Below are 26,169 nucleotides of genomic sequence, written 5' to 3' on the forward strand. Positions count from 1 at the left end.
AGTAGGAGAAAAGGTAACTTCCTGCTTGTTCCTAAATGGTCCAGTCTCTAGTCCCCTTGTCTTCTACAAATCCAGTTGTTCCATGGGTTCCGTGAGCCCCCACCACCTCACACCTATAATAAAATTCTCCGCTCTTTGTTGGCATAGGTGGGTTTCTATCATTTGCAAACAAGACTGTTAAAGCAGATTTTATCTTTAAAAGAAAACACTGGGTTCACTTTGTATTGGAAAAGTAATTATTTATTATGACAAAAATAAAACTGTTGAATGAAAACAAATGAAAGTTACACTATATTGCACCATGATTGGAAATGAGCCAAAACCTGTCTAAAAGATGAACATTCCAGAGCAAATAGCATCCTTTTACTTGGGTTAAATAGGCATGCAAACAACTCATTATAACATAATTGCAGAAATAAAAATTACAAGTACTGCAACCTAAACTTAACATATAAAAGAAGCACTTCATAACAGTAATAAAGTATTAAAAACTTTAAAACATGGCATTTAAACAATCCCACCATCAGGAAAACATGCTTTGAACCATTTTCAAGAAGTGATAATGTGAATGCATTAATTTACTTGCTTTAAATTTTTGTTGTTGTTGTTAATGCTTATATATTGGACCAATGGAACACATCTGTTTGGCTGGGGTTCAGACGTGCAGTCTGTGGTGTAAAAGATATTTTTCTTTCCTCTGCACAATACCAGAGGACCCACAGAGCGATCCAATTCCTAATTCTGACCTATTAATACCATCTTCTAGTTGACCAAGCATAGAAACTAAAATATTCTTAGAGCTTTCGCAGAAAGTCTGAAGCTTGAGGAGTAACAACAGTTTGTATTTAAATCTTAAGAAATGCACATAAATATGAATACAGACACTTTAAAGTTGTTTTGCATTCTGAGGCAAGAAATAATAAATATTGAGTACAGGGCCTGCTGCTTCCTCTTTAATGCTCTAAAGCACCAATTTATGCTAAAATAGTAAAGTGTGATTATAATCATTCACTCTGATTAGAATAAACCCAACACCGAGGTTGTAATTGCTGTTAGGTTTTTGTTGTTGTTGTTGTTTTTAACATGCTCTGTGGAATAGATGAACATGGTAAAATCTGTAACTATTCTGTAACTGAAAAAAAAAATGACCATTTTATTTCACACTTTCAATGAAATAGCAGTTAAACTTTTTTAAAACCATAAATACAAGTTTTTGTAACTACACTCAACAGTTTACTCCAAGAGAACAAAATAGGGGCTTTCGGAGTCCCTACATTTCCTGAGGGAAAATATAAAGATTAAAATGATTATGGTCTCTTGTGAATGGGGCTTACACATGCAAAAAAGTCACTGATGACTGGGATCAACTGATGGTCATTTGATATCTTACCAACACTGATGGAAATATATTCACAGTACAATAGAATCAATCCAATTTAGGATTTCTCCTTTCCCTTATTTAATTAAACTAATTAAATATTGACCGAGCACTTTCCTATGTGCTTTAATGAAAACCGTATGTGTATCTGATATATCTACCATGTTGGCCCAGCTGGTGGTAAACAAGAGTAAAACAAAACAAAATCTCCAAGGAATGCTATCCCTTAGTTATGAATTCTGCATATTTCAAATACAGTTTGGGTGAAGGGGGTTTTTATGGGATGGTACAACATCCCACAAACTTGAGCAAAGCACCTTATGGGTAGAAAAATGAGGTAATTTTTTAATTAAAATTTTACAAGTTGTGCAAGAAAACATATCCATTCTTTTAAAACTTTGTTTTCTATTCCAAAAGCTATACACAGCACATTTTATATTTCTCCATTTCCAGGAGAAAATGTAGATTACTGGTTTAAGAAATGCAAAAGATGCCTTCATGTGACTACAGTTCCAAATTCTAAATCCCTAATCAGTCTTTACTCCTTTGGCCACATTAATAATAATACAGGCCATCTAGCTCTACGGTAAAAAGACTGTACTTTCTAGTAATTTTAAGTACCCTAAATACGGGGAGAGGCAGAAATTCATTGCTTTCATTCACATTTTCTCTTATCTAATACCCTTTTGAAGATTTTTCGACCCCATGGTATTGTCTTTACTTGCAAGTGCTTTGAATTTGTTTTTCGGTATGCTTCTAAACCTCCAAATTAATATTTCCCAAATGTTTCACCAAACTATATACACTTAAAGCTGCCTTTAGGTCTGATGGGCACAATTTTTTTTTTTGGCTGCTTTAAATTTAAAATGGAATAGTTGAAGACTTTTTTATATTAGTCTTTTTCTATTTATTTTGGTAACCTAAAATTAAAAAAAAAAATACTTTTGGGGGGAACCTGGCTTTTGGATTTCACTTTTCACAGTAATAGTGAATCAATAAGGATGAGACACTACTGAAAAACTAACCTTGAATATAAACCACTTTCAGATTTATGTAGACATTTGTAAAAGATTGACAACCTGGCTACTGACCCTACTCTTTCAATATGGAAAGTCACACAGAACTGTAGTTTGGGGTGGCATCAAAAGGCAATAAACTCTGAACAAACTAACCACTTACATTCAATTAGTACAAGCCGGGAAAATAAGGTACATTCTCTAGAAGAGAATTACTTCCAACACAGGCTGGTTCTTTCTAAGCAGCTTACTATCCTTCTCTTAGCAATATGGCTTGTTTTCTCTTTTGCATTGTCATTAGCTATTCGCTGAATTTAAGTTGAATAGCAGTTACTGATACTTTTTTCCCTACTTGGCTGTATTCATAATCTAAATAAAATAACAGGTGGGAATCAAATAATGGATAAAGATACATTTAATTTCATATTACATGTATTTCCCTACTATTTGGGGGATTTTTAATTTTTAATAGTAGTATATAAGAATTCAGAATTTTAAAACCAAAAGACATTTTAGAGCTGTAGTTTAAGTTCCTCAGTATGAGAAAAACAAAAGGAAAACCGTGGACACGAATTGTCTAAGGTCAACCAGACAACTGAGAAACGGCCAAATTAGAGCTCAAATCCACTTTTTTAGATAGCACAATATTCTACTAGATACAAGACACCATGCTGTATCTTGAAGTCACTTTACCCCGGCAAAATGTAAAATAGCCTTTAGAACTGAATCAGGGTGAAGTTTTTTTGGTTCCAAAGACGTAGACGAACAGTCTGCCTCATAAAGTTAGTCTTCAAAGATAAATTCCAATGAAATTTATCCATCTTTAGACATGACACCAGTACATTTTTCTACTGATATGGTTTTACATAGTTAAGGACTAAATAAAAATTGATTATTCAGAACAATTATATTTATAATTTGTCCTAAGAAACTACAAAGATTTTTTTAAAAAGCTTCTATATTCTTTAAAATTTTCTTTGTGAGCCCCACAACTTTTCAGAGAATATTGTTTACAGCACTGCCTAGCACTGTTTCCATAGTAAAATAATTATTTTCTGTTTATGCTATAATGAAAGTTAAATTATGCTTAATCAAAATGACTATGGCTATGGGGTGGCACCCACTGAAAATTTTTCAGCAATGAAACTTAAATTTCTTACCTTTCTTCTAATGAATATAGAATAAAAATATTGATACCTTTAAGCATACTAACACAAGAAACTACAAGCAAAAATTACATATTTCATCTTCAGTTTTTAATAGATTATATATATTAATATTCCAGGTTTTAAGGAATTAAGTTACATTAACAATAAAAAATATTCAGTATATTCCCTTATAAAAGGTTCTATTAATTCTAAGAGTTCTCAAATGGGCTTCAGTATGACTGATGGGTTTAAAGATGAAGGACATGACATGCTCAAAATTAAGAAAAATGCTGTATTTGAACTTGCAAGGATAACTGAACACTTTGGTTATAATATACTTAAAAGATTTCTGTTGAAATTTAATTTCCTTTTCAAATTAAAAATAAAAGGTAGAACAGTCTCCTGAAGGTAATGTAGGTGGGTCCCCTGCTTTTCACTTACTCTAAACTGTGCTAGCCAAGGAGGTGAAGGGGGATATGAAACACAAATTATTTCATCATTGAAATAATTAGCTGCTAATGTGACTTCCAAAGAACAGGTATAATATAAAACTAAGAATGTATTTCAAAATATGAATAAAGGCACTAATTACAAATGTACATTTTTCAGACAGTATCTTATAGTTCATTGATTTACAATGAATGGCAGAACCAATGCTCTAGTATTAGATACTTGCTTGGGTTAAAACATTCTCTTGGAGTAAAGAATAATTGGTTTTCACGTTACTGTAACAGGAAAGATTGAGTGAAAACCTAAAAAATACTCTTAAAAAGTCTTACATGAATTTCCTAATCATGAACTTTTCCCAATCAGCACAGTCTACACTGATGCCAATTTTATCTTCAACACATGGCTAACATAAATCACTTCTAATCCAAAACTAACCAAATATTTTTTAAAGGATTTAGAAAATAAATTGTATTTTAAAAATTAAATAGCAAATTTGAGTCTATACTAGTAGTTGGCAAAATACAATCAACTATTAAAAACACTTTTAATATAATGCTGATGTGGCAATATAAAAAATAACCATATAATCTGACAGAAGAAAATTGAGCCAGCCAATCTTACTAGATACAAGAAGGCAGATAATCATTTCATAAGAACAAATACAGGAGTACTAAGTATGCTTTTTCTCAGGACAGACTTAGGGGAATTATCCTCAGTACTTATGGTAAACAACATAACCAAGTAGAAATTCAGGCAAACTGCGCTTAGGTAAATGGCATTTTCTTAATTCCCCCACACCGCACAGACACCACAAAGTATCCATATTGATTTATGTCTGCTTTTTGCTCATGTTCTTGATTATGGGTTATATTAAAAACTAAGTTAAACTAAACTTATCCTCTACTTGATATAGAATCACTAAGAAAAAGGTTTAAAACAAAGTTAACTGCTTTCCAAAGCCCAGAAAGCTTTCCTCTGGCCACTGTTCAGTTCAAGAGTGTGCTACAGCTAAAGATAAATCAGAAAAATGTTACCACATTCGACTAAATTAACTTGACTAAATATAATAAATCAAGAACACCTGAAAAAAGAGCAAAATTTAAATCAACCTACAAAAATATTAAAAATAAAATACCAATTTTGAAAACATATTTTGAGATTACAAACACTGAATTTTTTTCATCAAATTAAAAAATACTGCAAAAATGAAGTATTATTCTCTAAGTATTCATTTTATCCCTTTCATTTCAGCAAAATCACACATTTGAATAAACAGGATCGAAATACAACACTTGTCTTTCCTCTTAAGGAATATACTGTCTAGATTATTGTTCATATTAGACAACTGCCTCAAAAACATTTTAATGCCATCCAATAAACTTTTGATAGATGATGACTTTTTAATTTATAAGTTGTTAAGAATATTAACTTTGAGTCTCATATTAATATTCTAAAAGCTAGGATTAAATTCAGCAGCTTCTGATACGATTTTAGAACCCAAGGCGTAACTACAAAGATGGCGATTGTTTCAAGTCTATTACATAATACCGTCAAATAAATTCAAGGAAACCCATGTAGTTTTTTTAAGTAATATACTGCTGGTGGTAAAAATGTTATGACAGACACAACTTCAAATTGTAAGAAACAAAATGGACTGTTCATACTTCAGCTTTAGCTACTGCCCAAAGTAGCTGTGATATATCTTGCAAAGAAAAGAGCTAAAATTTCTGTTGATAATAAAGTTGTTTGTAAACTGAGACTAAAATATATTCCAATTGTCTTATTTTTAGTGCTGGTATGCTTTACTAACTTCTGATAGTTTTATATGCATTGAATAATGTGACGTTCTTAAAATATCAGATTTATTCAAGAATATTTAACATCAAAGCTGGGCTTTTCAATAAATATTTTACCTTGGTTAGTTTTTGACCAAATGTTGCAGGCAGAAGAGTGAACTTGATTCCTTTAGAAAAATAAACAGCCTACTTAATTTCCATGCAAATAACAACTTAAATATTATTCCATGACTCGCAGTAATGTGGGGGAAGTTAAAAGGCAAGCACTCATGATGTGGAATCTTCCTTACATATATCTTCTAGACAGATTTCTTTCTTTGTAGTAAGTTCTGTCCGAAAGATGAATGGTTTATAGAAGGAACAAATATTTAGTGCTGGAGAAGTTTGCAGACAGTACCTGATGGTTTCCATGACTACTCTATCAAACCAGTAATTCTCTGGTTGGGAGGGCGTGGTGGTCAAGAATTGAAAGCAATTGGTCATTAAGGTTATAAGAATATTTCAGACGACATCACGCATATGACAAACATTTCTTACAAGGTAGTCACTGAACAATTAGAATAAACAGAAGAATTGTTGCCGAAAACATAGTTATACATTATGTTCATCCAACTCAAGATTAGTGTATTAAACAAAAAAAAGTTAAGAAAAAACCTTTTATGTTCCAGTTCAGCCGCACTTGATTCAAGTGTTGCTCTCAGAGGTTTGTGTTGTTATAAATTAAACATGCTGCTGCCTTAGCAGCCAAAGGTACTAGGAAAAAATGTTCATGTCACACAATAAATAGAGCAGTCTCTTTCAAGCAAAAAAGTTATCTCACACCAATCCGGGAGGTCATCCACTCTAGACCTTGGCATAACCTGAACAAAAGATAGAAATATTTTTAAAATTAAAAACTTTATACTTAAAAATTGAAAGGATATTTATTATTTTTAAGTCTTAACCAAAGGCTGGTAGCACAATCATTATTTATATACATCAGTGTCAACATTTAAGCCACACTATAATAAGTTAAATTTTTAAATGGAATGTTTTCTTAAATATTCTTAATTAGTTTGTGGGCAACTGCTTCAGTCTCATCTGGAAGATACAACTTTGCCAGTTTTGCCATGAATATTGCAAATACTCCCCGCCTTTTAAAATTAACTGAGACTTAAACGACTAGGGAAAGTTAACAGGAACTTCACCTTACCCTCCTCAATTCTAAAGAATGGAATACTTACGACTCTGTCTTAAAAGTATGAGTCAAAAAGGCCTACACACAGCTATTACTGCAAGCTATTTCTGATAAATACTAAGAGAAAAACTAAGAAGGTGAGGTTGATTTGTGGATAAGTTCTCTGGTATAAACTGGGTAATACATAAATAATATTGGGTTCTTCTTGGTCTAATACCCACATTTAAATTGTTAGAAATGGAAGAATAGACTATATGGCATTTGTCTCAAATGTTTATTGTCTAGAATTATGCTTCCCAAAAGACCTTCTAATAATAAAGAAGATGTTCTCTTGCAGAAAGCTGACAGCTTAGGTTTAAGTCCTTGCAGAAAATGTGAACTTCCTTTCAAGCTTCCTCTTTAAAAGAAAGGTGACACTACAGTTTTTTTCTCAGTATATGATAAAGGCAACAAAGAACATCAAAAAATTTGGATTATGAAAACTTAATTCAATAGTTTATTGCTTTTTGGTAAAACGTTACATTTACATTAAAGTTTTTAAGTTGCCAGTGATTTTAGTAGAATTATTTCTATGTTGTAAGCCTGAGACACATTATAAAAATCACCTTTAATTAAGAACAAACAAACAGAAAAGGAACAGGACCTAAGAAGAAAACAAGTTGGTCTAAAAAGTTGGAAGAAATCTGAAAGAAGTCCCACCTCCCCTCAGACCGATGAACTTACCCTTCTCCTGTGAGAGCACAGCAAGACTGAATGTGCCATGGATGATCCTTAATTGAACTAAGGGTGAGGTATTTCGAGATTTCAGCTGCTGTCATACACCCTTTCATATCCTGTTTATTTGCAAAGATAAGGACTGCAGCCTTCCGTAAATCCTGCAATCAAGACAAAATATTTCTAATATGTGAAATACCACAATTTAAATTTAAATTTAACCAGCTGAACAGTTATAATGAAGTGCTTCTACTTTAACATAATCGGGCGCTAATATTTAATATAATCTCAAATATCTATAATTTCAGTATTCATTCTAACAGATAAATATTAAATAATTATTTTTTATTTTTGAGTCAAATCGGACAAACTGAAAAAAAAATACATTTGAATTTTAAATACTGACTCAAAACTACATAAGTAATATTCTAATAGGTAAATATGGTAGTACGTTGCCAAACACTAGAGTTTCTCCAAAACTTAAAAGTAGAGTACTGGTGGTAGGAACTGGGCAATACTTCTTACTTACTAGTCTTTGTATAACATAAGCCCATTGGTTAATATTCACTTCAGTATTGTTTATACTATGAAAACATTAGAAGAATAGATTGACTGTGATATATTCATACTGTGGAAAACTATACAGTTGTTAAAAGGAATGAACTAAAGCAGTACATATTAACATGGATAAATCAGAATGTATTATCATGGATAAGTCACAATGTTGTACAAAAACAGCAAGATTCAGAAAGATATATATTATATAGTATTAGTTTTAAAAACATGGAATACAGGCCAGGCACAGTGGCTCACACTTGTAATCCCAGGACTTCGGGAGGCTGAGGCAGGTGGATCACGAGGTCAGGAATTCAGGACCAGCCTGGCCAAGATGGTGAAACCCCATCTCTACTAAAAATACAAAAATTATCCGGGAGTAGTGGCGGGCACCTGTAATCCCAGCTACTCAGGAGGCTGAGGCAGAGAACTGCTTGAACCGGGAGGCAGAGGTTGCAGTGAGCCAAGATCGCGCCATTGTACTCCAGCCTGGGTGACAGAGCGAGACTCTGTCTTAAAAAAAACAAAAAACGAAAAACAAAACAAAAAAACATGGAATACAACACTCTGTATAACTTCAAGACATAAAAATGTAGTAAAAGTATAAAAACATGCATAAGAATACCAATCACTACTTTTAGGATAGTAGATACCTCTGAAAGAGAAGGGAGGAAAATCAGATTGGCAAGGTATCTTAAGATATTTCATATCTTATGTTGATATGGTGCATGAATGTGTTTTACTAAGTTTTCTTAAATATCTGAAATACTTAGAATTGAATTAAGTGATCTTGAGTTATTCATTAAAAAACTTTCAGATACTATAAACTTTTGGGGAAAAGACCCTCAAGTTTTCCTTTTGTTTATCTCATTTATCAAACTTTTAAAGGCATGCTTAAGTAACTTTAGGTTTGAACATTTTTTGTAATAACAGTAGTAATCTACAATTAATGTCTTAGAGTTTTTTAAGTTTGAAAAAATAATGAGCATTTTTTTTTTACCTCAAAACTTTCATCAGTTTTGTACGTAAAGTTGTGTTAATAATAAAATAGCCAACATCATATCACACTAATCTTTGCAAAAAAGCAAAGGCAATGTACAGATACTTTACTACATTGTTCTTTAAAGATTTACTTTAAAAATTTACCTCATGAGCCAACATTCTGTATAATTCTTCTTTTGTAATAGCTAGTCGTTCCCTGTCAATGCTATCAACAACAAGAATGATGAACTAGAAGAAAATTAAAAGGAAAGACAGAAAATTGAATGGGATGCTGAAAAGTTTTCTGTAAAACCACTCAAGTAATCTAAGTACTTTTCTACACAGCATCATCATTACTATAAAACATTTACTGCTTTTTCATCATAAACAGCTTTTACAATACTGAATCACATCAAGCAGTAAAATCCAAATGTTAACGATAAGAAAATAACTCAAAACTTCAACAAATAAAAACTGTGCCCAACTTGATTTTTTTAAAGTGATGCCCGAATACATAATACTATGATTTGTTTTCAAATGCTGGTAGTAAAAAGTAATTTTTTAAAAGAAACATTAATTTCAGTAATATTTTCCACTAAAACTTCAAAGTACTCCGTTATCGTTCATATAAACAGTCAATAATCACTTACTTCTATGTACCACAATCTCCTAACTCTTAGAAAGAAAAGCTAGTTTGAAAGAAAAAGATAAATGCATCTTAAAAATAAGACAATTTTATAAAACAATATCAACTACTAATGCTCAAGATTGAAACATAGATACTTAGGCATTAATATACTGGAGATGCAGGGGAAATTAAAGGCAAGAAGCCAGAAAAAAGAGGAGAAATCTGTTGGTAAAGCTATACATGAAACAAGGTAGGTCTTGCATATTAAAAAGTAAGAAGATACAGGCCAGGCATGGTGGCTCACACACATGTAATCCCAGCACTCTGGGAGGTGAGGTGGTATGATCGCTTGAGCCCAGGAGTTTGAGACCACCTTGGGCAACATAGTGAGACCCTGTCTCTCTACAGAAAATTAAAAATAAAAATTAGCCATGCATGTAGTCCCGCCTACTTGGGAGGCCAAGGTGGGAGGACTGCTTTGAGCTTAGGAAGTTGAGGCTGTACTGAGAATCATGCAACTGCACTCCAGCCTGGGTGACAGAGAGGCCCTAACTCATTTTAAAAAAATGTGGAGGGGTGGGTGAGGAGAAGGAGGAGATGGAGGAGACGATGCAGCGAAAAAGGGCCCTTAAACCGAACACTTTATACAGAATAAAAAGTTAAGAAATGAGATGAAATGATGCTATTACAGCAGGAGATAGATGCAAAATAAACAGACATGAAGGGTAGAATTAGATTACAGAGATGACTTTAAAATTAGGGAAACAGGCTAGGCGCAGTGGCTCATGCCTGTAATCCCAGCACTTTGTGAGGCCAAGGTGCGGGGATCACTTGAGGACAGTTCAAGACCAACCAGGCCAACATGGTAAAACCCTGTCTCTATTAAAAATACAAAAATTAGCCAGGTATGGTGGTGTGTACCTGTAGTCCCAGCTACTCGGGAGGCTGAGGCAGAAGAATCCTTTGAACCTGGGAGGCGGAGGTTACAGTGAGCTGAGATCGAGCCACTGCTCTCCAGCCTGGGGGACAGAGTGAGACTCTGTCTCAAAAAAATAAATAAATAAAAAATAAAAATAAATAAAATTAAGGGAACAGACAACTAATCTGAATATAAACTGAGTTGGGCTTACAAGGGAATAAATGGAAAGAATGTCACATGGCAAAGGAGGAATCGACAGAATATGGGGATGCAACTGTGAGTTAATGAGAGGAAGGTGTCAGGAATTACTTAACACCTGTAACTTCTTGTAATATAGTGGACATACTGCAGCTTTTAGGGGACTCTTCCACATGAAGAATTTTCAAAAAGCAAACTGACATGGGCCACTGTTCTTTGTAGTAATTTTGATATTCTTGTAGAGATCACTTATTAAAAGAACATTTCATGCAAATGGCATCAGTAATGGGTATCTCTTTCTGGACCCATGCTAAGTCCTCCAGAGTTTCAGTCATTTCAAGAACTACCCTTTTGAAACACTTTAAGTACATATGGATTCACTAGGATCAACTTTGACCTATTCATTAATGATAACTGTCCTTTTCACAGCTGGAGTTAACTGTGAGCTTTGAACTACTAACAGCTCTGATGTTTAAATTAATCATATGCTACAATGTCGTTTGTCCCTTATTACTTTTTTTTTTTTTTTGGAGAGCCAGCGAGATTCTGTCACCCAGGATGGAGTGCAGTGGTGCTATCTCAGCTCACTGCCACCTCTGCCTCCCAGGTTCAAGCTATTCTCATGCCTCATCCTCTCGAGTAGCTGGGACTACAGGCACATGCCACCATGCCTGGCTAAGTTTTCTGTTTTTAGTAGAGATGGGGTTTTGCCATGTTGGCCACGCTGGTCTTGAACTCCTGGCCTCAAGCAATCTGCCCACCTTGGCCTCCCAATGTGCCGAGATCACAGGAGTGTGCCACTGCAGCTGGCCCTTCCCTTACTTTCTAACTTATTCTAGTTTCAGAACATTATTTTACTGTATAAACATGTAAGCTACCCTTTAACGACACTATTTGCTTACCAACATCTTCTGCATACCCAATAAAATAATTAAGTGCTACCACAAATTCTGAGTATCTATGATATGCCATCTTCGTTTACTACTTACATATTGCATTGGAATATATACACATATACACATATGCTATTATAATATAAATCTAGAATACATGTTTTTTATTTAAAAAGGCAACTTTGTTCACCAAAAATTCTTCATATTACATCCTTTTCTACCTCCTCCTTTCCAACTCCATTTTTTTTTTTTTTTTTTGAGACAGAGTCTTGTTTTGTCACCCAGGCTGGAGTGCAGTGGTGCCACCTCGGCTCACTGCAAACTCTGCCTCCCAGATTCAAGTGATTCTCCTGCCTCAGCCTCCTGAGTAGCTCAGACTACAAGTGCACCCCACCACGCCTGGCTAATTTTTTATATTTTTAGTAGAGATGGGGTTTCACTTGTGTTAGCCAGGATGGCCTCGATCTCCTGACCTCATAATCCGCCTGCCTCAGCCTCCCAGAGTGCTGGGATTACAGGACTGAGCCACCGCGCCCGGTCCAACTCCAATTTTTAAAAGGTCTCAGCCAGGCGCAGTGGCTCACACCTGTAATCCTAGCACTTTGGGAGGCTGACGTGGGCGGATCATGAGGTCAGGAGATCGAGACCAACCTGGGTAACACAGGTGAAACCCCACCTCTACTAAAAACACAAAAAATTAGCCGGGCATGGTGGCGGGCACCTGTAGTCCCAGCTACTCGGGAGGCTGAGGCAGGAGAATGGTGTGAACCTGGGAGGCGGAGCTTGCAGTGAGCCAAGATCGTGCCATTGCACTCCAGGCTGGGTGGCAAAGTGAGACTCCGTCTCAAAAAAAAAAAAAGGTCTCATTTTAGAAAAAATAATTGGTTAGGTGTACATCTTTGCAAAGAACAATTAAATGGATGCAATTGTGAACTCATACTCTCAAGGATAAATCTCTCTAAACTATACTGAATGGTCTTAAAAAAATATCTGCCTCTAAGAAGAAATAAAAGCAGAAATAAAATATGAATATATCCAGGTTTGTTCCCCAAGTTAGCTCTGAACTCATAAGTGGCAGAGAACTTTGAGAGATGATTTGCAAATCCACTTTTTTTAACTAAAAAAAAAAAAAAACTACCAACATTTTTAATGTTCATGTTATGAGAAATTTTTAAATTAATAAAATACTTCATTCCTCTCCTGGTCAGGGTCTCTTAGAAAGTTGTGAGATGATGGGGAAAGCTATATAATTTCTCCATGTGTCAGATCTCTCCAACCCTGGAGACATTAAAATCTTGTGAAGATGAACAGAGAAAGCCTGGCCAAACAGTAAGCACTCAACTAACAATAGCTCCAAACAGTCTTTCTATTTGTCTTTTCTTTTATTTGAAAACCAAATTCTTAAGTCTCATTTATGAAATTTTTATTTTTTTTTAAAAAACAGAAACCCAAATTCCTTACAAAAAAGGATCTTATTAAAAGGCAACTGTCAGGACGGCCGCGGTGGCTCAAGCCTGTAATCCCAGCACTTTGGGAGGCCAAAGAGGTCAGATCACGAGATCAGGAGTTCAAGACCATTCTGACCAATATGGTGAAACCTCATCTCTACTAAAAATACAAAAATTAGCTGGGAGTGGTGGCACGCCCCCTTGTAATTCCAGCTACTTGGGAGGCTGAAGCAGGAGAATCGCTTGAACCCAGCAGGCGGAGACTGCAGTGAGCCAAGATCGCGCCACTGCACTCCAGCCTAGCGACTGAGCAAGACTCCTTCTCAACAACAACAACAAAAAAGGCAACTGTCAATACACCCAGGTCTAGCCTATCTACTTTCTAGGTTTACTCTTCGGACCTTCTGATTAAAATTCACAATTCATCTTAGCATACCTCTGTGTTTGAGTAATATGTGTTCCAGGATGATCGCAGAGACTCCTGACCACCAATATCCCACATAAGAAAATGAGTGTTCTTCACAACTATTTCTTCAACATTGCTTCCTATGGTTGGAGAAGTATGAACCACTTCATTCATTAAGCTGTTGAAAGATACCATAAAAGCTCTTGTAAATCTTGAGAATCTGAAGCAACTTTTATCTCTGTATTTTTAAGATCAATGAACCTTCTGCACCAATGATGATAATCGTTAGCATGAAAATTAGAAACCTGGAGAACATTTGTGCAAATAAACATCTAGACAACAACTCCAGAAGAAAGATTTGCTTTATGTTTTTTTTTTTTTTTAAATGGGAGGAATTGCAAGCTTGATGGAAAAGAAAGGAAACAGTGTGGTGTGAATTTGCATTTCTATGGCCAAAAATTCCAATACTACCATGCCCTGTTATCGGTGAAATAAGACCCAATGTCCCATCCCATCCTGAAAAGCAAGTTTCTAGGCGACTGTGACACCAATACTTGCAAAAGAGAAAATATTGGATAGTAGGCTATCCGTAATTTTGAAGACTGTCTAAATTGAGACTTAGCCACAACAATTAGTTCAGGCTTTTTAATCTAAAGTAGTCCTAAAAAGACGACGATGGGCAAGTGAAAATTTAAATTAACTATAAACATATTTAGAAGGCCAGGCGTGGTGGCTCACGCCTGTAATTCTAGCACTTTGGGTGGATCACTTGAGGTCAAGAATTTGAGACCATCCCGACCAACATGGTGAAACCGTCTTCACTAAAAATACAAAAATTTGCAGGGTGTGGTGGCGGATGCCTGTAATCCCAGCTACTTAGGAAGCTGAGGCAGGAGAACCGCTTGAACCTGGGAGGTGGATGTTGCAGTGAGTGGAGATCACGCCATTGCACTCCAGCCTCAGCAACAGAGCAAAACTAGGTCTCAAATATGTGTGTGTGCGCGTGTGTGTGTATATATATGTGTGTGCGCGCACACACACACAGACACACATATACATATATTTAGAATACTGATGCTCATACCTCTTGTATTATCATAATCATTGGTAAAGCTACATTAATCAATTAATTCAACAAATATGCCCTTGCTGGTAACACGTCAGTCCTGTTGGAGGAGGCTTGCAATTCTCTCTTGCGTTTTATGTATATTTTTGAAGCCATGTGTAAAATTATTTCAACAAAGATGACAGGTTTCTGAAATGTTTATATGTGATGTTTAAAAGCTAATTCATATTTAAACACATAATCACCAATGAATGAAAATGTTTTCAATAGAAATAAGTAGTTATGCAACTCTGAAACAACAAACTTTAAGTCAGTAGCTTTTTAGCAAAGTAGTTGAAAAATGTGTTAATTGCTGGCTAATGAAGTACTTCTGGCGAGCTGAAGTACGTCTTCAGCTTCTTCAGCTAAAGGGCTGTCTTCTAATGCAAGATGAGTGGGAAGGGGTACACAATGGTGCAAAGAATTGTAGGACTATTTTGTTAAAGTGATTGGTAGATCCATTTCTATTGCTTAATAAGGATCATTTCATTGGCACTGAAAGGATAATGGAAGGTACTCTGACAAGCGGAATGATGAGCTGTGAAAATGTCTTAAGGTATTAATAGATTTCTCTGAAAGTCTCAAGGCTTTCCCTCTTGCAAGCTACTACAGCAATATTTTCAGCAGTGATCACATTTCTTTTGACTTGACAAGTCTGGCTATGTTAAAAAATTCCAAAGCTATTAGTCAGGAGGGTAGCAATGGCTTTCTAGAGCTATCAATTTATTTACATAAACCCAAGTGTGGGTAGAACTAAGTGAAATCCACTCTATCACCTCATCCCAGCACTTTAATTTGCGCTTTATTTATTTTAGTTTAACATTAATTTCTTTCAAGGCCAGAAAACAGTAAGTGTTTGTGAAGAGTTTAGCAAATGTTTATTTCACTCACTTTTCTATAGATTGTGTTTGGTAAAATTAAAAACAAAACCAGATGAGTTAATCGGTACAGCACACCAACATGGCACATGTATACATATGTAACAAATCTGCACGTTGTGCACATGTACCCTAGAACTTAAAGTATAATAATAATTAAAAAAAATTTAAAAAAACCAAAAAATACATATTTAAGTTTTTCCATCACTATTATAATGCATCTCTTATTAATTATAAACACATTAGTTTCAATAACTAGTGAAAACTGTTTAATAAACACCCATACTTACAATTGGTAAAGAATGGTGGTTTTCCCTGCATTATCCAGTCCCACTATAATTACTTTGTGTTCTATAAAAAGAAAGCAAACCATAAACATTTAACATTACTGCAATTACATGCTTTCAACAATGATTATTAGTTAGCTCATTAAGGAGAATCATTCACTGAGTATCTATTACTAGACTGTTAAAATACAGAAAGAAATGTTATGATGTTAAGGCTACCCAGGTTAAGTAACACAATCAATTATCATTGATTCTCTGTCTAGTTCTCTTGTAAAAGAATGTGGGAGATGGGTAAGCAGGAAACACCAGCAAAGTTGGTCACTTATATTGCATCTAGGGGAGAGGAGATCCAAATATTAATCTAGGCAAAAATTAAAACCTAAAATGTAAGTTTTCTAAAAAGCCTGTTTTACAGACCTTTTTAGCTCTGTACCAATCAAGTTAGCTTTTTATCCAAATGTTTTCATATCTGTAAGTTTTCCCACCTATGGATACCAGGATCTGTTTCTTCCTCTCACTTAAAAATCCCATGTGAGCTTAAAATGGAAATGTTTCACCTGTCACAAAGACAAACGTATACTCTCAAGTTTTTATGCAATTGCTCATTGTTTAACAATTTTTCAATCGGCTTCTACAGTTCTTTCAAGCAGATTCTGTTTCCGCTCTTTGTACAACAAAAATCTCTTCATTTCTTTCCTTCTTTGGGTGCCATGCACTACATATTCATCTCTTTTAATAAGTGGTTGCTAAAGTTCATCTAATTATTCTGTTAAGCGGTACATATTCTGCAATGTCCTTTGAATACAGAAAACACCCCAGATACCATCTTTCCTAGATTTTAACTTATGCCAAATACACTAAAGATCCCCTTCTCCAAGGCAGAAGAATGCTCTAAAAGTTACAAGTTAACATCAACAGGGTAAGTAGGGAAGTTGCCACAGAATCACAACACAGTTGATTTAAAGGCAACGACTGGGCACATCTCATATCAGAACCCCACTCTTCTTGATGACCTCTGGTGAATGTCAACATTCTGGTCATACAATCAACTATCAGCTCATATTCCTAAAGTTGTAAAACTTTATCAGCTAAAAAAAGAGGGACCGAGAAAAGTTAAGTTCTTGAGACGTGCAGGTCTTCTAATGACCTACACACTCTAGGTACAGCCTATAACAGTGCAGGATAAACAGACACGGTCCTCTAGAAGGGCTATTTTCACTATGGTAGAAGCTGCTTTGTAAAACAAAACAAAACTTGCCTGCTTAGTATAACCCACTATAATTCTCCTTATTTATTTATTTATTTATTTGAGACAGGGTCTTGCTTTGTTGCCCAGGTTGGAGTGCAGTGGCATGATCAAGGCTCACTGCAGCCTCGACCTCCCAGGCTCAAGTGATCCACCTACTTGAACCTCCTGAGTAGCTGGGACCACAGGTGCACGCCATCATGCCTGGCTACATATCCTCTAATTTCTAATGAAGCCAATCTTTTAAGTATTACCCTGTTTGTTATCCCTTAAAGTACAAGAACTTGTATCAGTGAAGGAACAAATGGACTGCCTGGCACTGAGCATTCTACATTTTGGTGACAGCTAGAAGCTCCACCTACCAAGCATCTAGAGAAAACAACATGCCTGCAGTGGTGAGAAGGAAGCCACTAGTTTAAAGATAAGCAAAACTTGAAGGCAGATAATTCCACTGGGAGAAAGGAATGGAGGGATAGTACCAGATGGCTCCTTGTTGAAGCAACTCAAGTGAATACCCGGGTCATTTTCAAACAATCCTGCTCCTTGCTTCACATTTTGCATTGTGATGCTTCACACCATACTGAAGGCCCATGATGGTAAAACTCACCAATTATGCATCACTTTGAAAGGCAGGTCCCAATGAAGTAATTTTAGGTTAAGACACTACTGTTACTATCAGTTATAGTAAATCAGAATGTTTAAGGCCAGGCACAATGGCTCGCACCTGTAATTCCAACACTTTGGGAGGCCAAGGAGAAGTGATCAGTTGAATCTAGGAGTTTGAGACCAAACTGGGCAATACAGTAAGACCCCACCTCTTTTAAAAAAAAAAAAAAAAAAAAAAAAAAAAAAAGCCAGGTTGGGCATGGTGGCTCACACCTGTAATCCCAGCACTTTGGGAGGCCGAGGTGGGCGGATCACAAGGTCAGGAGTTTTACACCAAGCTGGCCAATATGGTGAAACCCTGTTTCTACTAAAAATACAAAAATTAGCCAGGCGTGGTGGCAGGTGCCTATAGTCCCAGCTACTCGGGAGGCTGAGGCAGGAGAATCACTTGAACCCAGGAGGTGGAGGTGGCAGTGAGCCAAGATCGTGCCACTGCACTCCAGCCTGGTGACAGAGCAAGATTCCATCTCAAAAAAAAAAAAAAAAAAAAGAATAGTCTGGAAGACAGGATGCAGATAGATGATAAGTTTAAGTTTGGTGTGATTGAAACTGGGTTAAAGTCCAGCGTTAAGGCAGAATAAGCTAAAGGAAGAAATGTGAGCCACAAGATTTGAGATCTGAGCAGTCAGAAGTAAAGGACAACAATCATACACAGTTGGCAACTAGTATTCAAAATAGTATGAAATTCATGGATTTGAAAGAAATGATTAAATTATGAAATTAAGATGTTACTGTTACATAGTTCTGAAAATGAACTACAATTAAAACTGTATTTCATTTGTTCTTAATTCTGGGTAACACTAGAAATAACTGGCCGGGTGCAGTAGCTCACGCCTGTAATCCCAGCACTTTGGGAGGCCGAGGTGAGCAGATCACCTGAGGTCAGCAGTTCGAGGCCAGTCTGGCCAACATGGCGAAACCCGTCTCTACTAAAAATACCAAAATCAGCCAGGCATGGTGGCAGGTCCCTGTAATTCTACCTACTCCAAAGGCTGAGGCAGGAGACTTGCTTGAACTCGGGAGTCAGAGGTGGCAGTGAGCCGAGATCATATCACTGTACTCCAGCCTGGGTGACAGAGTGAGGCTCCATCTCAAAAATAAATAAATAAATAAACAAAATTTAAAGACATAACTAGGCCAGGAATAGTGGCTCATGTCTGTAATCCCAGCACTTTGGGAGGCCAAGGCAGGCGGATTACCCGAGGTTAGGAGTTCAAGACCAGCCTGAAAAACATGGTGAAACCCCATCTCCACTAAAAATACAAAAATTAGCCGGAGTGGGGGCGTGCGCCTGTAATCCCAACTACTCAGGAGGCTGAGGCAGGAGAATTGCTTGAACCCGGGAGGTGGAGGTTGCAGTGGGCCGAGATGGCACCACTTAACTCCAGCCTGGGCGACAGAGCAAGACTCCATCTCATTTAAAAACAAACAAGTAACAAAAAAAGAAATAACTGATGACAGGTTTGTACAGTCATAACACTGAGAGAAAAAGACTATGCCTACGAAAGTTCAAAAGAAATTTAAAAAACAATGCAAAACTTTAGAGGTGAGCTATCACACACACATATGTATTTCATAGAACTACACTGATACATAAAATGTTTGCAAAGATAATCAGATTTTGAAATTATTTCCTTGAATAATAACTTTCGAAGTAAACAGTCTTCTAGTTTAAACAAGACAATATTGCAGGAATTAATGTACTTTTAGATTGCTTTACTTAGACAACATATGCTTTAGTATACTTATTCACAGAAAGGTATCTAATTTATAAGATGCATGAGACTCTAAAATGCTACAGAAAAAAAAAAAGATGAGAATGTGGAAATATTGGAAGAAAGACAAGGGAAAGGAGTACATAAAGTAAGATCAGTAGTTCTTAACACTGGCTGCACATTCGATTTACCTTGGCACTGATGCCCAGGCCACCTCACCCCATTCTGATTCAGTTGGTGTGAGGTGGGGCTTTCAGCCTGTTATTCTAATACATCTAATTCCACTGAAATAGGTATATATAGTGACAAAAATGGAAAATGCTGAGATTGGTAGTTAAATTTGTTGACTCAGAAAACAAAAATACAGGCTAAGAGACATCTGTGGATTAAACTCTTCAATGAGTCCCATTCCTTGCTCTAGATAGTTTAATGTCCTAGTCAACACTGGAGGCCCTCTGTGATAAGGTTCTCCTGGCTGTCTTTCCAATTTCATCTCCTCTTCACTCCTCGCAAGCAAACTAACACACAGCCAAGCTCAACTATTTTCAGCTTCCCTAAAAGTACCAAACTAGCTCATTCCTCTCCCTTTTGCATATTAGTCCTTCTGCCTAGAATAACATGTCCCTTCTACTCGGTCTGTCTAGCATGCCACCCAAATTCCTAGTCATCTTTACATTACAGTCCAAGTATACCTTATGCTGCAGCCAACGTTATATTTTTACACATATCTGTTAAATAATTTACCACACTGCATTTTTTTTTTCATGTTTGTCTCGTTTATTGATGTTTGAGTACTTTGCCAGGAAGTAAGACATCTTTCTTCTTTAATTTTGTATCTCCTATGTTAAACTCTGAAGATTGGCCTATGGCTGTATGAATAACAACAAAATAACAGAATAACCACTGGTTCTAAATTTTCCAACAGGAAAGTTAGAGGAAAAGAAAAATTCTAAGTAGAAACGGAGATTTAGGAGGCCTGAACAATTATGTGATTATAAAGGGAGCCACTGAATGTCTTTCATCATCTTCTAAATTTTCCCCTTATATCTTTTATTCCCTCTAGTCTGAGTAAGGACGCCTCCAACGAAAAATGAGCGCAGCCATGTAACAGAAAGGGCGAAAGGAAAATGGGAAAGGATATACAGGGAAAACCAACGACTTTGGTAAAGTTTCAATTCTCCAGCTCAGGGGAAAGAGAAAACTGGTGACTTTTGTATTAATCTTTATACCTTTAAGCATGTCTTAAAATGCTGCTTTACAGCCGCCCGCGGTGGCTCACACCTGTAATTCCAGCACTTTGGGAGGTCGAGGCCGGTAAATCACCTGAGGTCAGAAGCTCGAGACCAGCCTGGCCTACATGGCGAAACCCCGTCTCTACTAAAGATACAAAAATAGGCCGGGCGTGGTAGCGGGCGCCTGTAATCCCAGTTTCTTGGGAGGCTGAGGCATGAGAATCGCTTGAATCCAGGATGCAGAGGTTGCAGTGAGCTGAGATCGCACCGCTGCACTGAAGACTGGGCGACAGAGAGAGACTCTGTCTCAAAAAATAAATAAATAAATAAAAATATGTTAAATGTATGGATAATACCCACTAAGTGTGAAGCTCTGCTCACTTTGAAATCATTTGATAAGTAATACTATCTCTGGTTACTGGATACAGGCACATACATATACACATGTGGGTGCCTGAATCTATATTTATAACCTTGAGAAAGACTATTTTAGTGTTCTTATCAATCTACAGAACAAGTCAACTAAAGCCATTCCATTACCTCCACAACTTCTTAAATCCAGAAAAAGATTAGATACCTACATTAGCAGTAACAAATTGGTACTAACATAAAAAGAAATAAAACTGGCTTCTTAATTATGTCCGGCTCCTAAATGTAAAATGAAAGGAGTTGATTTTCAAAATTGGTTTCGATTACTAAGGAACCATTCTGTTTAAAGGACGCCTAAAACTTCTTATCGTCGGCCCCTTTTTTGGTCTGGGTGTTTTCTCTCTTTAAAAGACATCACATCTCATTCTGACTCAGAACAGGTTTTGCAACTTCTCGGCCCTTTGGACCTGCCACTTCCAGGTGTCTCATTACCTGTTCTAGACTAATTACGGACACGTAACGTCTTACACAAAACAGAAAAGCATTTAGTTTCTGAACGCCTTAAAAAAAAAAAAAAAAGTTTAGAATGAAGATGCTGGAAAACTCGTGTATCTGAATAGGACAACTCACTCCCAAGTCCTAGAAGAAAGGGGAAGAAATCAGAGTGAAAGTGCACTGGCTTACGGCTCAAAGGGCAGGGCGGGAAAACAAAGCACCAACAGTATTTTTTTAAAAAAGTTTTAGGTTTCTGGCCGGACACTTATCCTGGGGCTACACATAGATGCAAGTACGCTTCAATAACGACGGGAAAGGCCCTCCATATGCCTCCGGGCATCATTAGCTGTATCCTGCTTTACTTCGCCAATATCCAAACAGTCTCAGTTTGGATTCTGGGACACCAAATGCCTTCTCTTCTGCCTCCCTGTTTCTCCCACACGTCAGGTCTCTCTTGTACGTCCTCCAGGTCTAAAACACAGAGTTTCTGCCCGCCCCCTGGCCTAAGTCCCTTCCTCCTCCGCTTCTCCGAACGCTCCGTCCCCTGCCTCCGGTGTCCCCATCGGCGGCCGGACCTTCCGCCTCGGATTCGAGCCGCCGCGCAGCTCCATCCTTCTCACCTTGGTTACAGAAGAGGCTCCACAGTTTGGCGAAGATCAGCCCCATCATGAGCACCGGGGCGGGCCGCGGGGTCCCTTGGCAGCCGGTGCCGCTGCGCCGGGCCCCCCACCGCGGCGCGGGCTGCGGGGAGCCGAGGAGAACCCGCCTGAGATCGCGCAGCTAGGGCACTGCTAGGCCGAGAAGCCTCGACCTGACCCGTCAAAAAGCGCCGCGGCGAGTCCCCGCCGGATAGCCCTTTGTTTCGAGCCCACTGAGCCCAACGCCGACCCGTAGTCCCCTCGGTCTGAACCCACCTACCCACCACAGCCTCTCTCAACCCCAAGCCCCGCCTCCACCCCGCCTCCCCTCCCGGTCCCAGGACCACCCATCGCCGGAAGCTAGGCGCGTGACGTCGGCGCGCTTGCGGCAACACACGCCTTCGACGTGGCGTTTTCTTCGGTTTCAGTTCCGGTGGGAGAACCCCAAACTGCCAGCGACTGGGAATTTGCGGTATCACAGGGAGGTGGGGAATTTTCCTCGGTGCGTGCTACCTCTGATGTCAGCCTTCAAAGCGTTTGTGGGACTCCTCTTTGATTTGAGTCTCTCTGCTGCTAGCAGCTGCGGACCTGACCTCTAAAGCCAGAAAAGACCATAGGTTCTCTAATTGAGCAGCCGCCGTTTGCTGCCCTTAGAAAACTCACAGAAGTGAAGAGTGTTTCTTTCTTGACTTCTTCCTGTTCCTCTAGGCAGACGTGCTAGGGATTAGGAGTTCTGCCGTGATTCTTTTTCATTCATTTATTCATCTATTCATTCACGTATTCATTAATTCGCTTATTCATTTATGTACTCATTGATTGACTGATGGATTGCAGACGAGGTAGGGCTGTGTTGCCCAGGGGGTTTCAATCTCCTGGGCTCAAGCAATCTTCCTGCCTCGACTTCCCAAAGTGGTGGGATTACAGGCGTTGAGCCACCGCGCCCGGCCCCTGTCGTGATTCTTAATTCTGAAAAGAATTGATTGGGAGACGAGCCATGGAAGGCCTGTAGCCACAGAGTTCAGTTATGTGATTAATAATAACACACAGTGCCCCTCCCCATTTTGCCAAGCATTAAGTATGTTCGTGGATCCCAGATCGAAATCCACGCACAAGCCAATTCGCTATATAATTGTTTTCAATTCCACTTTCCATGGTTAGGTTCTAGCATTGAAAAGAAAAGCGTCACAGCCTGGAATGAAACGAAACTGAATGTCCTTGAAACCATTTGACGGAGGAGCAACCTTAAGAGACTATGACTTCAGTCAGATAGTTGGATTTTAACCTTGGCAACGTGGCCTTTTAACATGCCAAACTGTTGAGTTAACTTGTACAAGGAGAATGTATGACTTATGTCCTCCCAGTGCTATAGTTTAAAGACTCTTTAAGACTTAGATGCAGGATAATATGCTCCAACGTTACGACAATGAAGGCAAGTTTCATGCTCCTGTGTAGAGGAAAAATAATGTACTGAGCCTATGCAAACGTAACTGTCATGACTATCAGTTGAACCATAAATGTGAATAATTTTGTGTTTGTGTAAGTAATGGCTTAAAAGGACATTTTTAGTCCTAGCTTCATTATCACAAAACAAACTAGATTCTTTAACAGCTTCTTCAGCTTCTTGTTAGACATGGATGTAAACCACATTCTGCTTTTTTTTTCTTCTGGCTTTCGGATTTCTAAGAAACCATTTCTGAAAAGCAAGCATTTTGGTATGCAAATGCAGACATTTGGCCAGGCGCCACGCTTGTAATCCCAGCACTTTGCAAGGCCAAGGCGGATGGATCACGAGGTCAAGAGATGGAGACCATCCTGGCCAGCATGGTGAAACCCTGTCTCTACTAAAAATACAAAAATTAGCCGGGTGTGGTGGCGCGTGCCTGTAATCCCAGCTACTCGGGAGGCTGAGGCAGGAGAATTGCTTGAACCCTGGAGGGAGAGGTTGCAGTGAGCCGAGATCACACCACTGCACTCCAGCCTGGTGACAGAGCAAGACTCTGTCTAAAAAAAAATACAAAAAAGAAAGAAAATTCAGAGATTTGAAGCAAAAAATCTATAGATTGCTTAAACATTTTTATGATATTTTAGAGACAGAATTATCCTTCTACTTTTAACTAAGTGGAATGAATGTATTTATTTGAACATGGCTCTTGATATTTTTATTGGTTTTGCTTCTTTGAAATTTCAGAAAACTTTAGTGTTGAAGTTTTCAATTTGTTAAAATTTACTTTTAACTTACTTTTAACACCTTTCTTATGAACAATTTACCTGACAATAGGACTGTTCTAATATTTTAAAAATATTTTTTCATATTTAAAAGTTTTATTTGCTGATTTGGAAATCTAAAATTTTTAGAAACTGAAGGGAAAGAAAACTAGCCACAATTATCAAAAGTAATATGATTGATTAACAGAATATAGTCGTGTATTATCTAAACAGAAATCATACTGATGTACCTGTTGATCTATTAGAAAAAATACTTTCTTTTTTTTTTTTTTTTTTTTTGAGACGGAGTCTCGCTCTGTCGCCCAGGCTGGAGTGCAGTGGCCACATCTCAGCTCACCGCAAGCTCCGCCTCCCGGGTTCACGCCATTCTCCTGCCTCAGCCTCCCGAGTAGCTGGGACTACAGGTGCCGCCACCTCGTCCGGCTAGTTTTTTGTATTTTTTAGTAGAGACGGGGTTTCACTGGGTTAGCCAGGATGGTCTCGATCTCGTGACCTCGTGATCCGCCCGTCTCGGCCTCCCAAAGTGCTGGGATTACAGGCTTGAGCCACGGCGCCCGGCCAGAAAAAATACTTTCAATTACATTTTGTAGGACAGGCGCGGTGGCTTATGCCTGTGATGCTAGCACTTTGGGAAGGCCAAGGCAAGTGGACTGCTTGAGTCCAGGAATTTTAGATCAACCTGGACAACATGGGGAAATCCTGTCTCTACAAACAATACAAAAATTAGCTGGATGTGGTGGTACACATGTGTTGTCCCAACTAATGGGGTCGCTGAAGCAAGAGGCTCATTTGAGCCAAGGAGGTCAAGATTGCAGTGGGCTAAGATCGTGCCTCTGGACTCCAGCCTGGGTGACAGAGTGAGACCTTGTCTGAACCCCCCCCCCCAAAAAAAAAAGGGAGTATAACTAATTAAGCGTTCATTGGAAATAACTTCCTTTAATTAAATTGGAATCCCAGTAAAATCTCTGTCCAGTTTAACAAAATATTTTAAAGAGTTCAAGGAAGAAAAATGTCAAACAACTTGGGAATTTAAAAAATAAAACTATAGTATGTTTTTAAAAGGAACTATTATAAACTAACTTCAGATAATACTTGGAAGAGCTAGCTGTAGCTGTAATTGAATTCAATTTATTACTCATACAACTCTGATCAATTTGTCCATTACTTTTTTTAAATGGAATCTCACTCTGTACCCTAACCTGGAGTGCAGTGGCGTGATCTCAGCTCACTACAACCTCTGCCTGCCGGGTTCAAGCGACTCTCCTGCCTCAGTCTCCTGAGTAGCTGGGATTACAGGCACGCACCACCATGCCCGGTTAAGTTTTGTGTTTTTAGTAGAGACGGGGTTTCCCCATGTTGGTCAGGCTCGAACTCCTGACCTCATGATCCACCTGCCTCAGCCTCCCAAAGTGCTGGCACCATTTTTTAGCTTTTCTCAATCTTTAAGGTAATGCCCATTGAGATTTTAGTTCAGTTGATCAGTCTCCAGACTAGGTGTGACTGATACATTTCCCATCAGAAAATTCTCCCTGCCATATGGTTGGAAATCAATATGATCTCCTTCCGTAAATATCTATTGAGAGACCAACAATTTTTTGATGTTGT

At 37.9% G+C, this 26,169-nt stretch overlaps 1 protein-coding gene and 1 long non-coding RNA gene across 3 annotated transcripts; one reads left to right on the forward strand and one right to left on the reverse strand.

The window, feature by feature from the left end:
- Positions 1–222: 222 nt before the first annotated feature.
- ARL5B (ADP ribosylation factor like GTPase 5B) lies at positions 223–22,668 on the reverse strand. 2 transcript variants are annotated; one of them, XM_003903438.5, is made up of 6 exons: positions 22,321–22,668; positions 15,981–16,041; positions 13,738–13,885; positions 9,381–9,464; positions 7,689–7,840; positions 223–6,648 (listed from the first exon to the last, which is right to left on the reverse strand). In XM_003903438.5, exons 1-6 carry the CDS (start codon positions 22,367–22,369, stop codon positions 6,600–6,602), a joined length of 543 nt encoding a protein of 180 aa, XP_003903487.1. In that variant the 5' UTR covers positions 22,370–22,668; the 3' UTR covers positions 223–6,599. The 2 variants fall into 2 exon arrangements, with proteins under 2 accessions (XP_003903487.1, XP_009212308.1); XM_009214044.4 differs by lacking the exon at positions 22,321–22,668 and adding an exon at positions 16,395–18,021.
- Positions 22,669–22,732: 64 nt separating this feature from the next.
- On the forward strand, positions 22,733–24,078 carry LOC103887347. Its single transcript, XR_651416.4, has 2 exons — positions 22,733–22,840; positions 23,497–24,078. It is a non-coding gene; the product is annotated as an uncharacterized LOC103887347 (long non-coding RNA).
- Positions 24,079–26,169: the final 2,091 nt, after the last annotated feature.

Source organism: Papio anubis, chromosome 11 (genome assembly GCF_008728515.1).
Source record: "Papio anubis isolate 15944 chromosome 11, Panubis1.0, whole genome shotgun sequence".
NCBI classification, from domain to species: domain Eukaryota; kingdom Metazoa; phylum Chordata; class Mammalia; order Primates; family Cercopithecidae; genus Papio; species Papio anubis.

What these genes read in the sequence shown, in the direction of transcription:
- ARL5B (XM_003903438.5), bottom strand. Translation starts at nt 22,369, where the DNA reads ATGATGGGGCTGATCTTCGCCAAACTGTGGAGCCTCTTCTGTAACCAA. An exon ending in GAGCCTCTTCTGTAACCAAG is followed by an intron (nt 16,042 to 22,320) that starts GTGAGAAGGATG and finishes TTCTTTTTATAG; the next exon opens with AACACAAAGTAATTATAGTG. An exon ending in TGTGCTCTCACAGGAGAAGG is followed by an intron (nt 6,649 to 7,688) that starts GTAAGTTCATCG and finishes TCTTTTGTTCAG; the next exon opens with GTTATGCCAAGGTCTAGAGT.